General features: G+C 49.2%; 1 protein-coding gene across 5 annotated transcripts in view; it reads left to right on the plus strand.

Moving 5' to 3' along the window:
* The window catches only part of TSPAN14 (tetraspanin 14), a 54,304-nt gene that overhangs the window by 14,924 nt on the left and 22,824 nt on the right, over window positions 1-16,556 (plus strand). For 3 of the 5 annotated variants that reach the window (XM_027596455.2, XM_027596457.2, XM_027596454.2), the window contains one exon: window positions 11,850-11,947. In XM_027596455.2, the coding sequence (XP_027452256.1) occupies window positions 11,867-11,947 (81 nt within the window). In that variant the 5' untranslated portion in view covers window positions 11,850-11,866. Of the gene's footprint in view, window positions 1-885; window positions 1,040-11,849; window positions 11,948-12,129; window positions 12,230-16,556 lie in introns of those variants that run through there. The other 2 variants (XM_027596456.2, XM_027596458.2) reach the window with 2 other exon arrangements.

Genomic DNA, 16,556 nt, shown 5'->3' on the forward strand with positions numbered 1-16,556 from the left:
TTTTTTCGAGCAGGCTTCATTTTTCTTAGCTTGTTTAGGAAGTTTGTTTTGTTTTCTTTGCTCTTTGACCCCCCCTCCACCGCACTGGGCTGTTTGCATTGCTGGGGAGAGGCCAGAAGCCAGGCTCTGCCCTGGCCTTGGAGAGCTCCCGCTCTGGAGCAGGATTCTGGGGTGCTCCCAGTGCTGTTCTTGGAGTGAAGTGGGTTGGTTGTCTTAAAACACAGGATGTTGTAGCAGACTGTGCAGTGTTGGGTACAGGGATTTTTAACATTTTACAACCATAATCTTTATGCGTTTCAGGCATGGAAAATTAGAGGAAAAGGAGTCAATGTATGTAATTGTCAGTTCTCTTACATGGTGTGTGTGTGTGTGTGTGTGTGTGTGTGTGTGTGTTGGGGGCGAGCAGGCGGGGGCGGGGCAAACTCCTACAAAGAGAACATTTCAGGTCTACAGGAGACATGCAGTCAAATCCCTGTACCTACTGGAGCGCCGCCCCCCCCCCCACCAATGGCGGCAAAGACTCAGTCATTAGAGCAGAGTTGTTACCTCCCCACGAGTGGGCCCACTTATCATCTGGAAAATCCGTGGTGGGTAGGGCCCCAGCTGTGTCAGCTCTGCGGGGGCAGCCATGTGGGCGTGTCATGATACTGTTGGCAGGGCCTGGCCCGGAGCGGGGCACACACCGGGGACTGTGCTGCTAATGGCCTTGGAGAGTCTTGTGGGTGAGATGGTTGGTCTGTGTTGCGCTGCAGTGTAGTGTCCCCATCTCAGGGCAAGTTGGTGACTGTCTTTGATGTGGAGCGCTCATCTCGTTCACATTTAAAGCATCATCTCTGTAGAGCATTTCCTGACTGGCTTCCCGCCTCCTCCTCCCTTCCTGTGCAGGATCCTGCCCTCCAGCACCTTCCTGATGCCGGATTTCGTAGAAGGAAGTGTGTCCCCAGCCCCCTGAGTCAGGCACCGGTCTTGCTGTGAGTGCTTGGCCTCCACAGCCTCTTTCTGGGCGCCTTGCATGCAGCAGGGGTCCGGACATGCAGAAGTAAGTCGGAGGTGTTTGTCTTCCACAACAAAAGCCTTTGCATGGGGAGGGACCGGCCTAGCGAGTTTGCGCACTGATGGATTGCTCCGCACATCATCTTCACTCGAGGGAGCCTGGGCCCCAGGCCCTTAGTTGAGAATTTCAGAGTGGACAGAGGGCCCGGTCAGATCCTCCTGAGGTCTAGACTCGGAGGCGTGTTGGCCTCCTGGGGTCTTGTCCCCATTGAAGATGTCACTGTGAACTGGGCCCAGATTCTCTACATCTTGTGTACAACCGGCTTCGGGGTGTAGACATTTCACGTGCACTTAGGGTTTCAGAGACGGGCCTGCCGTGATGATCGGGCACCATGCACCGTGGCAGCAGGGGCTCCCCGTCCTGCAAGCCACGGGCTTCACCTTCCACGAAGGAGGAGATAGCAGCTGGGAAGACAGGAAGGTGCCGGGCCTCCTTTCACCCAGCTTTCTGAGAAGTTGGGGGGCAGCAGCTGTGGGTGACTAAGCCCTGCCTCAGCTGGGTGGGCCTGCACTGTCTCCGTGCTGCTGATGCCGGTGGATGAGCTGCCTGATGAATCATCCTCAAGGTCTCTCTCTGGGCTCCGGGCTTGCTTTTTGTCCTAAGGTTGTATTTCCATTTGTTGTTGTTTGTTTGTTTGTTTAAGGAAAATGGCCACAAGCTCTACCTTTTGACTTGAGGCCAGTTATTTTGTAGAATCTCCCTTAATTTGAATTTCTTGGATTTTTCCTTACGATTAGATTCATGTTCTGCATTTTCATCAGGAATACCACAGAAATGAGGTGTCTTCTCAGTACATCCCCTCAGGAGGGACCCGTGTTGGTTTGACTCATTACCAATGATGGAAACAGCAATGACTTAGTTAATAGGGTGGTATCTGCTGGGTTTCTCCACTGCTGAGTTACTATTATGTTCTCTGTAATTAATAAGTGTCCTATTGGGAGATACTTTGAGATGATGCAAACATGCTGTTTCTCATCAAACTTTCATCAACTAATTTTAGAGCCCACTACTGTCTGAATGTTTGTGTCCCCCAGATTCACATATTGAAATCGGTGCCCGATTTGACTGGCCTTTGGAAGGTACTTAGGTCTGGAGGGTGGAGCCCTCATGAAGAGGATTAGCACCCTTAAAAGAGACACCACAGAGCTCTTTGCTCCTTCCACCACGTGGGGACACAGCAGAAGGTACCAGCTTTGAACCAGAAAGAGGGCCCTGACTCGGCCATGCTGGTGCCTTAATCTTGGACCTCCTGAACTGTGAGAAATAAATTTCCATTCTTTATAAGCTACCCAGTCTGTGCTACTTTGTTGTAGCAGCTGTAACGGACCAAAACAGAACCCACTGATGATTCTTGACAATTCTTTCTGTCATGATTGCTGAACAGTGATATTTTAATTCCGTTAATTCCTTCTACATTTATCATTTGGCATTCTCCTGTAAAGAAGAGCTTTCTCTTCTCCATTTGTTTATTTATCCATGTATTTGTGTATATCTGAGTGGACTCATGGATTCTTATTTTATTCAGTGAGTTAAAATCCATTACTATAATTGTTTAGTCTGATGCTCAGATATCTTCCAGATTTGGCCAGCAAGGGTCCCTTCAAATTGACTGCTGTGAAGGACAGCTTTTAAAAATGTGAGTTTCCAGGTCTGTCACAGTCCTATTGAACTAGTCTCCATGTGCAGTTTGGAAAAAGCTCCTTGAGTGATTCTCATGTTCTTTGGAATTTGGGATCCTCTGGACCAGGCCCATTATTTTCAAGTGTGCATCTCACGGAGCCTCCCCTTTCCTCCCAGACACCTGAGATGAGTGACCTGCTCTGCCTGTCTTCATGCTGGGTTTCTGGGTCAGAGTTCCTTTGAACAAAACCTCCTGTAGCTTACAAAGTAGTAAAAATAGTAAGTTTGAAAATCACTGGATTAGGCGACCTCCATTCCAGGCCCAGCATTGCTCCCGCTGAGCCCTTGCCTCTCCGCTTCCCTTCTCTGACCCACTTCCGTCCCTCCCTCTGCTGCTTTCCCGGTGACTGCACTGAGGTAGACAAAGGTCTCTCCTCTCATCAGAGCAACAGGGAGGCCCCTCGGTGCGCCTTAGACTCAGCAGGTTTTGGGTTGTGGGTTTTGGTGGTGGAAACTCCTAATGCTGTGTTTGCTATGTTCAGGGTTTCATACAGGAAACCAGGCGCTTCGAACACCAGGCCCATTGGGGAGCCTGCTGGGGTTCAGAGCTGGTAGCCTAGGCTTTCCTGGACCCCCACATGGGCCTCCAGTTTCTGAACACTGGGAACCACCCTTTCCCCACACCTGTGTGCCAGGGGCACGATGACCCCGTGATAAGGGAGGGTGGCCCAGTCTCCACACCCTGTGTGGCTTTATAGTGTCTTCCCTTTATAGTCTGCGGAAGAGTCAAACTTCTGGATACCTCTGAGTGGCTACTACCACCATGTCCAGGTCACACTGTTTCTGGTAGACCCTGGCTGTGAGGGGAATGGGCTTGAGTGGGACATAGAGACTTCTGACTCTGAGTGTGACTCAGCAGTTGAGAGCCTGTGGATCTGAGCCCTTCCCCTCTCAGTGGGTGGCTGTGCTTTGGGGCTGAGGCCACATCATTCCTGTGGGCAATGAGGCAGCTACTCTGGCCTGCCTTTGTGAAACACCCCCCCCCCCCCCCCCCGCCGAAACCTCTTCCCCTTCATATTCACCTCTGCCTTCCTAAACTTGTCACCTTAGGCCTGCCTGTTTCTTTGGCCTGAGAATGTTCCCCAGCTCCCAGTGGGCTCTGAGGACTCCCTTCTTGGGTGGTAGGGATGTCCAGGGCTAAAGGTATGCTATCTGGAGGTGCAACAGGGCCCCCAGCTCCCTTGGCAATATGGCTGCCCTTCCCTGGGATGGGCTTGTGACTGGGCCAGGTCCAGTGCTGGGAGCCTTGAAAGCCACGTGGAAAGGTTGAATCTTGGTGAATGGTCGACTGGAGAGTGGGTAGGTAAGGAGACCACAAGGGCAACTTGGGGGGTGGGGGTTCTAGGTTATGGGTGGATGGTGCTGTCCAGGTACAGCATAGTTCAGCTGGGATCTCTGCCTAGGGTTTCACATGGTCCACATCTAGGTGTTGGCAGGGTTGCATTCCTTTCTGGATGCTCTGGGGAATAATCTACTTTCAAACTCATGCCGGTTGTTGGCAGAATTCAGTTCCTGACTGTTGTAGGACTGAAGCCCTGCTTCCTTGCCGACTGTCGGCCAGGGCCACCCTTAACTCCTGCTCCGTGCACATGGCTTCTGGAGCTCAGATCCAGCAATAATGCACTGCATCCTTCTCATGTGTGGAACCTGACTACCTCTGCCCTCAGCTGGTAGAAAGCTCTGCTTTTCAGGGCTCACATAATTATCTTGGACCCACTCTGATAATTTCACTGTTTTGAGGTCAATTGATCAGTCATCTTAATTACATCTACAAGGTTTCTTTTACCCTTTCTTTTATATGGTGATAAATTACACTTTCTGGTTTTTCACTTTGTTCTGTAAAAAGATGGCAACTAAAAATATTTTGAAGTCTTCCTAGAGATCTGGGTAAATTGATGGATTGAGTGGACACGCCTAATTTTACTTTATTATAGAACCTCACAGAAGTTAAGATAGAAGGAATTTGTATTTTTATTTGTTTTTTTAAGATTTATTTACTTGAGAGAGGGAGAGAGCGAGTACAAGTACGTGGGGTCAGGAGCAGAGGGAGAGAGAGAATCCTCCAGCAGACTCCCCGCTGAGCACAGAGCCCGACATGGGGCTTAGTCCCAGGACCCTGAGGTCACGACCTGAGCCGAAACCAAGAGTCGGCCACTTAACCAACTGAGCCACCCAGGCGCCCCAAGATAAAGGGAATTTTTAAAAAGGAATCAGTCTCGGGGCGCCTGGGTGGCCGAGTTGTTAAGCGTCTGCCTTCGGCTTAGGTCATGATCCCAGGGTCCTGGGATCGAGCCCCGCATCAGGCTCCCTGCTCAGCGGGAGCTGCTTCTCCCTCTCCCGCTCCCCCTGCTTGTGTTCCCTCTCTCACTGTGTCTCTCTCTGTCAAATACATAAATAAAATCTTAAAAATAAATAAATAAATAAAAAATAAAAAGGAATCAGTCTCTGAGGACAGGGGGAGGGAGAAGAAACAACAACAAGAAAAACTTTGCTAGCCGGGAAGAGATACATGAGTGACCCAGTTTAAAATAGAGAAGTTGGTGTCACTACATTGTTATTTTGGGGTTCGGGGGCAGAGGAGCATCCAAGGCGGCTAAATGTAAGAATTATTGCCGAGTAGCTGATGTGGTTAGATACCTAGATTCCTTTCTCCATGATGTTTGGTGACACCCTCTCCCCTTTAGCTGGACATTGGAGATTTATTGTGCTGAAGGATAAACCTTCTCCAGAAGGTAGGATTCCAGGTATTCCTGGAGGTAAAAATGGAGATCACATTCACTTCCCAGCCTTCTACTTCCATTTGGCTTCTACAGTACTAACAGCCAGCCCCGTCCATTCCAGGGAGGAGATTAAAAGAGACCTCACTGGGAAAACCTGACTGGCCTAAGAGGAAAGAGTTAATGATGCCAACAACTAGGATTTCCCAGCAAATGGCAGCCGGATCAGCCTACACAGAAATACATCAAACACACATCAGGAATCTGAGTGGTTTCATGTCTTCTCAGCATGCTGGAAAATAGAAGATGGTAGAGTGGCACCTTTTCATTATTTGTGACATTGATTCCAATTGTATACACAAACTTTTGTTCAAGAATGAGGGTAGTATAAAGGTGTTTTCAGACATGCAGTGTCCAAAAAACTTGCCTTTTGCACAGAAGGGTTTCTCCACCAGGGAGAGCAAAGACTGGATCTCTCATGGGCTGTATCCCAAATTGAGGTAAAGGGAATTCTGTACACCAGTCCAGATCGAACGCAGTAAGCTCCAGGAGAGTTTTCTTCTGGAAGAAGAAATGGAAATAGAACATCTGGTGTGAATGAACGTACTGAGAGGAGACTTGGACAACTGGCATTGAATCTGGGGTCGAATGTTGATAAATTTGCAGGAAATTAAACAGGAAAATAACAGAATTATTAATTCCAGAGGACAAAAAGTAGGAACAGTAATGATGGTTTATATGGCTCACTCTGGTGGCTCAAATGGTCATAATAATGTAAACTCTGAAAATCACTCCAGCCATTGCTGGAGTTTAACTATAATTGGGGTGGAGATACAGGAAAGGAGAAGAGTAAGGGGTTTCAGGGGACAAGTGGTTTCTATGGGAGTAAAGAGAATTACATCCTTGCCTTCCAGGGTAGGAAGTGGGTAGGTAATACCTAGAACTGAAAAGCCAGGGAATAGTAACACGAGCATATTATGTACAGAAATTTCTAAGAGCTATTGTATGGGGTATAAATACCAAGATCAGCTAGAAGTTAAAAGGGTCCCTTGGAGAGGGCGAGCCCTGGCCCAGGATCTGCTCTTTTTCTCAACACAACTTTTACAGTAGTTGCTTCTTAGATAATGTGCAGGCGTGATCTTGAAAAAAAAAAAAAAGACGGAAACAGCAAATCTAGAACGCACGGCATGCAATAAGGGGAGGGATTGTTTTATGAGCTCAGTTGAGCATGCGAGTATGTGGGCGCTGGCTTGATTTTGTTAGTGTGTTTCTTACTGTGGGTCATGGTGAAAATGTGAAAACCAGTGTTTAGTGGTTTCTCATTGCCAGTTCACTTCTCATACTTCTGAATTGTTCACATATTTTACAGTGGAGCATGTGCTGCTTTTTTTTTAATTAAAAATGGGAGCTGGGATGTCTGGGTGGTTCAGTCGGTTAAGCGTCCATCTCCTGGTTTCGGCTCAGGTCATGATCTCCAGGTTGTGGGATCGAGCCCCGTGTCAGGCTCCGTGCTCAGTGGGTAGTCTGCTTGAGGATTCTCTCCCTCTGCCCCCACCCCCATGCACTCTTTCTCTCTCTCTCAAATAAACAAATAAAATCTTAAAAAAAATAATAAACAGGGAGAGGGAGAAGGAAGGACTCTTACAGGTTGAAATAATCCCAAAGTAGATAAACCCTGGCTACAGTGCTGGTAGAGGTCATCACGTTGAGGGGCCATAACCTCTGAGGTAGGCACACCCTTCTCCCCAGCAATGGCCAGTTTGCACTTAAAATGCAGCAGTGGTGATGGTGAGCACAACAGTGGAAATGTTTTTACAGAATCACTTAGAAGTCCACCGCCCCATGCAACCATTTCCATACTTTTATATTCCATTTTGGCCTTCAACCACATGCTTACAAATTGTTCCATAATTGTAAACCGTGATGTTCAGATTTCATACTTAATGCATATTCCTTTTCCTCTGTTGGTTTATTTTCTGGAGGCAAGTTCTTAGTCATGACTTTATTGGATTAAGGGTATGACTTTTTGTTTTGTTTTGTTTTGAGTATCTGTAACCATATTGCTTACCCAAGGGTAGTCACATTTGACTCTGCTGCCAGCAACGAGGTATGGACTTGCCACCCTCACCATGGGCTTGCGGGCAGTAGTGGGGTGATTTTGTTAAACAGTGTAACATGAAATAGTATCTCTGGATTGTCTTTAGGTTTCCCGTCCAGTGATGTTGGATGTTTTGCCATCTGTTAGTTATATTGTCCTTCCATTTCACGTAATGTCCATATCCTTTGTCCTTGCAACACTGGAGTCTTTTTTAAGTATGGATTTTTATGTATTGTAGATTTTTACCCTTTGTCATAACTGCGGCAGCTGCTGAAAACATCATTTGTATTTCTTTTTATGTTAATGTTACTTTTAATTATATGGGACTTTGAAAACTATTTATCTGTTTCATATTGATATTTTTATACTTTGTATTCTTTCCTGTTGCGTCAAAGAAGGGGATGTCCTGAAATGCTCTGTTGTGCTGTGTGTGTGTGCTTGCAACCTTAAATATTTAGATTTATTTTGGCTTATTAGTTAGCTCTCAGACTGCTAGCCAGCTCTCTCAACACTATGACATGATTCTAACCTTCCCCCTTGTTTTGAGAAGTCGCTGTTTTGACAAACAACATGTCTATTTGCCATGTAAATGCTTTCTTCTGTTTTAGTAAGTTCTGGAACTGAGACAGTTTCAGGACTTAGAATTAAATTTTTCTGATGATTGTTTTCTATGTATTTCCACAGAATACGAAAGCTACAGAATAGCTTTTGGAGATCCTTCTCTGTTGCAATGTTAATTAATATTTGTGAAAAGTTTAGCCATCTTTTAGGATATTTTGTTATTTTGTTAAAATAAGATTCTTTGTGTATATTTTAAAGTAGATGGTCTTGATTGGTTTTTTTTGTTTGCTTTTTTAAAGATTTTATTTTTAAGTAATTTCTACACCCATCGTGGGGCTCAAACCTACAGCCCTAAGATCAAAAGTTGCCTGCTCTACCTACTGAGCCAGCAGGTGCCCCTAAATGGCCGTGGTTTTCGTTGAATTCCCTAGTTGGTGGAGAGCTAAGTTCTGCCTTCCTCTGATGTGACTGGGTTGAGCAAATAAGGTGAGCTCTCAGGGAGCACAGTCACTTCGGAGTTGTTTCGGCTGAATGTTGAGTCAGATCTGGGTTCTAGTTAGCACCGGTACGTTTGTCCACTTCTTGGGGTTCTTTGTTGGTATGGGTGACTCTCAGGTTGGCAGCTCAGGTGTACTCATCAGTCCTTTTTCCTTCACTGAGGCAGTGAGGCCGCTGAGCCAGACCTTGGGAGCTCAGCGCTGGCTTTGTTCGCCTCCAAATGGGCCCCCACCGAGGACCTTGTGTTGGAGGGTGTGGCTTAGGCTGGGGTCCAAACAAACCTTCCCCTTACCTCCTTACCTCATTACCTCCTCTAGTTTATACCCTGGGTCACGCCCCTGTGGAGACGGGCTCTTTCGGTGACACTGAAGTTCAGGATCTGCTTCTCCCGCCTCTGGCCAGCAGGATAGAGAGCCATGCGAGGGTGAGAGGCAGCTTTTCCTTCCTGCTCCTCAGGTCCACGGGAAGGGGCGGGCGGGGAAGTGGGCTAGCTCTCCCCACCCCGTGGTAAGTTGAGTGCCTTATCTTCCCATGGGGAGGAATAAACAAGTGGGTGAAGAAAGACTAAACCGTTTTCCCTCAACAGTTTCCTCATTTGTGAATGGGATGGGGAAATGGTGTCATTGGGACATCGCCACCCCTAGGCCGCAGAGGGTTATCTTGGTTCAACAGAAATGGTGTGATGCCCCTTGTGAATGCTTTGGGTTGTGCATGGCAGGTGTATAGGGGACACATCTGAGTGTGGTACACTGTGTTGTGGATGCTTAGGGTGTTTCTGGTCCTTCCTTGGTGTGGACCTGTCTAGTGTCGTTCCAAATGTCTGAGTTTCCAGGAAGTAAGGGAGTGTATGTCTTGGTTGTTGAGATTCTCTGGGTCTGGGTTTGGACCCTGATGTCTGTGAAAGCAGTTTTACCTGGGTGGTTGTGTGTCTTTGTGGGGTGAGGTCTTTGGGGCCACATGAAAGAGGGTGAAACCTAAGGTGAGGGAGGACAGGTGCCCTGCGGAGAATTCCCCCCTCCAGAGCCTGCATGCCCATGGAGTTTCCTGTGCCCTTTCTGTGTTCTCCATGGTTAACCAGTCAGAGCTGAAGAACAGGGATCTCCAGGTTGAGAGTCCCCACATCACCTCAGGGTAATCATTTCCCAAAGGCCCCAAGCAGGGGGCAGGGATGAGGTTGCCAGTACTCTGGAAAACAGAAAGACGTGCTAATTAGCTGGTTTCTCTGTGGAGGAAGAAGGGAGTCTGGCTTTGTTTACTGCTTCAAAGCTTTTGAGGGAGAGCTTTACCATGGTTAGGTTAAATGATGCCCAAGGAGTACTCTCTAGGACTCCTGAGCTTTGGGGTACTGTGCCTGAGCTGCCTTCCCCAGTCGCTGGGGTCCCGTTCCACGGAGGGTACGGCCATCCACCTTCCAGACTTCTCTAGGAACCATGAAGAAGAGGAGGCTGTATTTGACAATTCTAAGAAGCAGAGTTGTCTCGTCCATAAAAAGGAATAGGTTTTCTACCATTTAGATTACTGTCCTGCCTTCTAGGGCATTTCTGGCCAAGTTGACTGTTCTCTGTGATAAACTTGCCTGAGCTTTAGGTTAAAAAAAGTTTATTTTTCTATATGCATGAAGCCAGTCATCTGTAGTTGGAGAAAACCCCAGTGCTTTGGGGTTTTTGTCATGTGTGCAACACAAATGGGTGAATGTTGGTTCCCTTTAGTTAGTTGCCTACCACGAGCCATCCCGACCCTAGCCCTGGTCTGCGTGCTGGGCTGCAGGTAACAGGGTCCTCCTGCCTTTTCAGGAACCCCAGAGGGACTGCAGGCCTTGGTGCCCAGGCTAATACCTGGTACATTAGGCATGTCAGAATCACTGGGGAGTTTGTCACAAATGCAGGTTCTGGGCCTCACCCCACACCTACTTCTCAGAACCTGCAGCAGGGAGAGGCCTGAGGTCTGTATTTGTAATGAGTCGTTTGATGCTGCCAGCTGGGTCCCTTAGCTCCAGGGATGCTAGGGATCAGTTTTAGTTGAGGAGGCTGAGGCCTGAAGGAAGGAGCTCGGCTCTCTGCAGCCAGCCGGTGTGGCCCAGGCTGTGTTCAGGCCTCCTGTGTGCCCTGTGCCCAGGGGTGTCCCTTGGTACCCGGGATTGCAGTCATACTCCCTCCTTGGAGGGGACTTCTGTGGAAGTGCTGTGCTGAGGGTGGGGCTGGGGGCTGCTGGGTTGCAGTCCCTTTCCTGGCTGGTTTTTGAGGCCAGACGGGCCAGACTCTCGCATCCCTGTCAGAGGGAGGAGGTGAGCAAACGGAGGCATCCAGACTGCTGTGCCGGTTGATGCTGCCCCGTGACCAGGAGGTAGAGTGGGCACAGCACCCATTTCCAGAGTGATGTGGTTTGCATGTCCCTGGTTGGCATCACTTCTCAGAACATTACAAGCCCGTGGCCAGGCCACTGAGGCCGCTCCCAGGAAGGGATTTTGCAGTAGTCACTCCTTGCGGCAGCAGCTGGTTTCTTCCTGGCAGTTGTGGGCAGGTTGTCTCCTCACTGCCTGAGTGGCCTTGTCTGTTTTGCCTCGGGCCCTGTTACGATTTGCCCTTATCCTTGCCCAGGAGGTGGGAGGGGAACAGAGGGGGCTGAGGGCGAGCATTCCCCTGTGAGCCCTAGGTCCTGCCCGCCCCCCCATTAAGGCCCCCACCTCCTTCCCCACCACTGAGCCACGGCTTTGGCAGCAAGGGGTGGTGGAGGAGTTAAGGGCCCACCTGGATTGCTTTCGGGTTCCAAAAGGAAAGTAATGGGGACACCTGGTGGCTTGGTCGGTTAAGCATCTGCCTTGGGCTCAGGTCATGATCTCAAGGTCCTGGCATGGAGCCTCACGTCGGGCTCTCTGCTCCGCGGGGAGTCAGCTTCTCCCTCTCCCTCTGCCCCTCCCCCTGCTCATTCTTTCTCTCTCTCTCACAAATAAATAAATAAAATGGTTAAAAAAATAAATAAAAATTGGCATCCTCCATTCTTTCAAAAATTCTCTTCTTTTTTTGGCTCTCTTTGGAGAGTTGACTTAACATGATTTTCGCCCAGTCCGTAGCTGGCACTGATAAGAAAGCAATATCTGGACTTGTGCAGGAACACGGAAACGATTTGGAGACTTCTGGAGTCTGTGTATGAACCTCACCTTTGCTCTTTCTGGGGGAGCAGGTTTGGGGGAGATGTTTTGCAACTGAACCTGTCATCTCATCACTCCCATGTCTGTCCACAGATCCTGCTTCTCAGAAGATGCACTATTATAGATACTCTAACGCCGAGGTCAGCTGCTGGTACAAGTACCTCCTTTTCAGCTACAACATTGTCTTCTGGGTGAGTCACCAAGAGCAGCCTCGGGTCCCTCGCCTCGTCCTTATTCAGTAGATCATGATTGTTCACGTACTGCTGATTGGCCAGGGCCCCCGCGTGGCTTAGGAGGAGAAGGTGGGTGGGGCTAAGAGCCCAGCTCGGGCAGAACCAGCAACAAGTTAATTATAAAACAGACTGTTAACAGTACTGTGACAGGGATGGCCAGGGTGATCGAAAACCAGGTTAATGGGCCCCTATGCCAGCCTTGGAGGTTCAGGAACGCTCGGAGCTCTGGCCCACATGCAGGTCTGTTTTCCCCCTTCCCTGCCCTGGGGATGCTACCAACGAGACATCGGCAGCGGGGCACTTTGTGCCCTCTTGACTGTGGGCCAGGCCCTGCTCTGGGAGGTAGGAGTGGACAAGGGTGGTAGAGCCCTGTTCCTTTGGTGCTTGTGTTTAACCTGTAATGGCATTAGCCTCCTGAGCAGCAGAGCAGGGAGGGGGAAGCTCCTTGGCTAGGGAGGTTGGGGAAAGGCATTCCAAGGAGTTGCCTTAAGGACTGAGACCAGAGTACCCGTGAAGAAGCAGCCAGTGGGCGTCTGGGAAGAAAGCTGCAGGCTGGAAGAGCAGCATTTGCAAAGGCCCTGAGGTAGGAATGCACTTGGCATGTGCAAGGGACAATGAGAAGCATGTAGCTGGAGCTCAGTGAGTACAGGGGGAAGGGACACAAGCGAGGACAGAGAAATGAAGGAACCAGGTCATGTAGGACCTTGCAATGCTCAGTAAGTAGGTGGAATTATTTTCTGCCTCTTTTAGTAACTGTTGGTAGGTTACAAGTTGGATCTGATTTTGGAATGATTCTGCCGAGTGAAGGGATGGGTGGTGGTACCATGTTCTGAGAGAGAATTTTGGGACAGATGTGTTCAAATGGTCTCTTGGCCACATGGAGGTTTCCGTTTCCTATGTCTGTGACCATCTTGGAGATGAAAGGGGGCGCGGCTCGATGCGATCATGGAGGGTGTGTGAGAAGAGGAGAGGTGTGACTGTGGAGTCTTGGGATACTAGAGGTGACCTTACACAGCAAAGTCCATTCCAGAGTTGGCTGTGAGTGGGTGGGCTGAGGGGAGGCTAGGAGACTCTGAGGCCTTCCGCGTAGAGAGGACAGTCAGCTGTGCCACAGGGGGGTGACATAGGATGAACACAGAAAATGGGCATTGGCTTTGACGAGGTGGAGGTTGTTGGTGACCCTGACCAGAGCTGCTGTGTGCTCTGGGGCCGGATGGAAACCCACCTGGGGCTGGCTGAGGAGCCAGCGGGATGTGAGGCGGTGGAGACCGTGACTCAGCGCGGTTCTTTCAAGGACTCTCGCCTTGAAGAAGACCAGGAAACTCAGGCACTGGCTGGAGACGGTCAGGGTGTCGGGAGGTAGTATGGCACGTGTGTGAAACCAGTGGGCTGGTTCAGGGGAGAAGCAGACACGGTGTCCGTGCAGGTGGCTGAGGGGACGCACATGGTCGCACATCTTCAGCAAGCGTTCCTTGTCAGCTTCTGTGTGGGGGACACTTGGAGAAGGAGGGACAGAATGATCGGCCATCATGCCACATTTTTGCTTCTACTGTGGGTGTCGGCATGCCCTGTTTGGACCTTGTTTGCCTTGCAAACAAGGAGATTTGCTAAGACATCTCAGCTTTTACCCTTGATTTTATAGCATCATCTCCCAGTGATTTATCTCAAGGTTTTGGGGGGGTTTCTGTCCTGGAGAAACAGGGTGGGATTCAGTGGGTTGGTCATTCACCCCACGTCTTTTTTCTGTGCCCGGACAACCTGTCCCCAGCAACTTCATCATTTCTCTTGAAATAAGACAGCACAGGACATCGTTCCTGTGGGCTTCTCCTAACGGGAGGCGTGTGGCTGCCTCATCCCCGCAGCGTATGGCTTCCCAGACTGGCCCTGCCCCATCCCTGGCCCCACCTGGAGGCCCCGCCCACCGGCCAGGTGTCTGGTGGAGGGCCCCTTGGCCTAGGCAGGCAGTCTGACACTTGGGACACTCGGACACCTAGCTGACGTGTTGTTCTCGCCCACCCCCAGGCTGTGCTTGCTTGGTCTTGTGCCGTGTCCTCCGAAAGTCATCCTGAATTTTGCAGCAAGAGCAAAACTTCCCGCTGCTGTGGCTGAGGGCCCACTAATCTCCATTTCTTCACATTCTCTTCAGAACAGATTCTTTGCTCTTGGGAAGCTCTTTTCCAACTTTCCCAGTAATAACAGCTCGGCAGCCCCAGATTCGAATAGCGGAGCTCCTGATTCCAGAATCGTAGCAAGTCTCCTTGATTGAAGGGTGCTGCCGTGTCATCGGCCTTCTGCAGGATTGCCAAGTCTGTGTGGTCGAGAGTGTTTCTCAGTTGGTGTGCCCTGGGGCCCAACAGGAAGGGACAAAAAGCAGTCAGGAAACTGAGGCACAAGAGAGCTTGGTTGGGGAAATGACCCAGGCGCCTCGCTGCCAGGTGTCTAGCAGTGATTGCTCTCTTCATCTGCCCAGGAGCTCAGGGGTGGGGTGAGGCCTGAGAAGCAAGGGGTAACCACCCGGGTGCCAGGCTGGACTCGCACCCACACTGAGTGATCCCAAGGAGTCTTCATGTTTTCATTGTGAAATGTTGATGTCACAGGCCTGCCGCCTGCCTCCCAGGGTCGCTGGAAACAGATACAGTCGTATGCCAAGCCTTACCTCGTCAGAGAAGTTTTCTCTTTGAAATGGAAGAAATAACCAAAATCAAACGATCTAACAACCCCCCATGTTCCCATCACCTCTCTTCAACATTTATCCACTCATAGCCGATTCTGTCTAATTTATATCCCCCCGCACACCCCCCTCCGCCCGTTATTTTGAAGCGAAGCATAGATAATTGTTTTGTACAGAGAGTTTTTGTATTTGTTTTGTTTTGGTGAATTAACAAAGGGACAGGATTGCAGCTTTGCTGGCCGACCTGGGCTCAGCGAGGTTCAGAGACACAGAAGGCACCCGTCGTTTCTTTGACCAGTGCTAAGAGCTAGAACAAACAAGGTTTTATTGAGCACTTTGCCCCATTCAGAATCATTTGCACACTGACATACTTTACAGCCAACACCTGTACACTCTAACAGGGATTTTATTTATTTATTTATTTTTAAAGATTTTATTTATTTGACAGAGAGAGAGAGAAGAGCAGCAGGAAAGGGAGAAGCAGGCTCTCCGTGGAGCAGGGAGCCCGATGCGGGGCTCGATCCCAGGACCCTGGGATCATGACCTGAGCCGAAGGCAGACGCTTAATGACTGAGCCACCCAGGCGCCCCTCTAGCAGGGATTTTAAAGCTCTCTCCCTCCAGTTCGGGGCTGAGATTTTTCCAAGAGACTGTTAGTACTCGCTTGGGGTGACAAACGGGGATGCAGTTGATGTCTGCGTACGGAGTGAGCGGGGAGCCGGGCTTCATGCAGTTCTCACGGGGTCGTCAGGTAAACAGTGCTTCTAGACGACATAGCATTGTGAGGGCACTAGCACTTTCTACCTTTTTTTTAAAAGATAGATTTATTTATTTATTTATTTATTTATTTATTTATTTATTTATTTGACAGAGATAGTGAGAAAGGGAACACAATCAGGGGGACAGGGAGAGGGAGAAGCAAGCTTCCCGCTGAGCAGGGAGCCCATTGCGGACTCGATCCCAGGACCCTGGGATCATGACTGAGCCACCCAGGTGCCCCACTTTTTACTTTTTTTAAAAAATGTATTTATCTATGTATGTATGTAGGCTCTATGCCCAACGTGGGGCTCAAACTCACAACCCCGAAATCAGGAGTTGTGTGCTCCACCAACTGAGCCAGCCAGGTGCCCCTCTACTCTTTTTTCTTTTTTTAAATCATAGCCATTCTTTGGTTGTATTAATGAGACCTGTTTCAAGTGCAGAATGTCACTTTGACTTAAGAAAATGCAAATCAAGGAGCGCCTGGGCGGCTCAGTCTTTTAAGCGTCTGCCTTTGGCTCAGGTCATGATCTCAGGGTCCTGGGATCCAGCCCGGCATCTGCTCCCTGCTCAGCGTGGTGGGGTGGGGGTGGGGGTCTGCTTCTCCTTCTCCCTCTCCCTCTGCCCCTCCTCCCTGCTTGTGCTCTCTTTCTCCTTGTGTCTCTTAAATAAATAAATAAATAAATAAATAAATAAATAATCTTTAAAAAAAGAAAATGCAAATCGAAATGGCAAGAAGATACCATTTTGCACCCATTAGGATGGCTATTATTAAAACATACAAGCACACCCCCCCCCCCCAAATAACAGATGCTGACAAGGATGTGAAGAAATCGGAACCCCCGTGCACTGTTGGTGAGAATGTAAAATGGTGCAGCCACTCTGGAAAACAGTATGGAGGTTCCTCAAAATGTCAAAAAATAGAATTACCATATGATCCAGCAATTCCAGTCTGGGCATAGACCCAAAAGAATGAAAGAGCGAGATGTCTGCACACCTATGTTCACAGCAGCTTTATTCACAGCGACCAAAAGATAGAAGTGGCCCAAGTGTCTACTGACAGATGAACAGATAAGCAAAATGTGCTCTGTACATGCAGTGGGATCTTTTTCAACCTTAGGAAGGAAATTGTGCACAT

Source organism: Zalophus californianus, chromosome 15, assembly GCF_009762305.2.
Source record: "Zalophus californianus isolate mZalCal1 chromosome 15, mZalCal1.pri.v2, whole genome shotgun sequence".
Lineage (NCBI taxonomy): Eukaryota > Metazoa > Chordata > Mammalia > Carnivora > Otariidae > Zalophus > Zalophus californianus.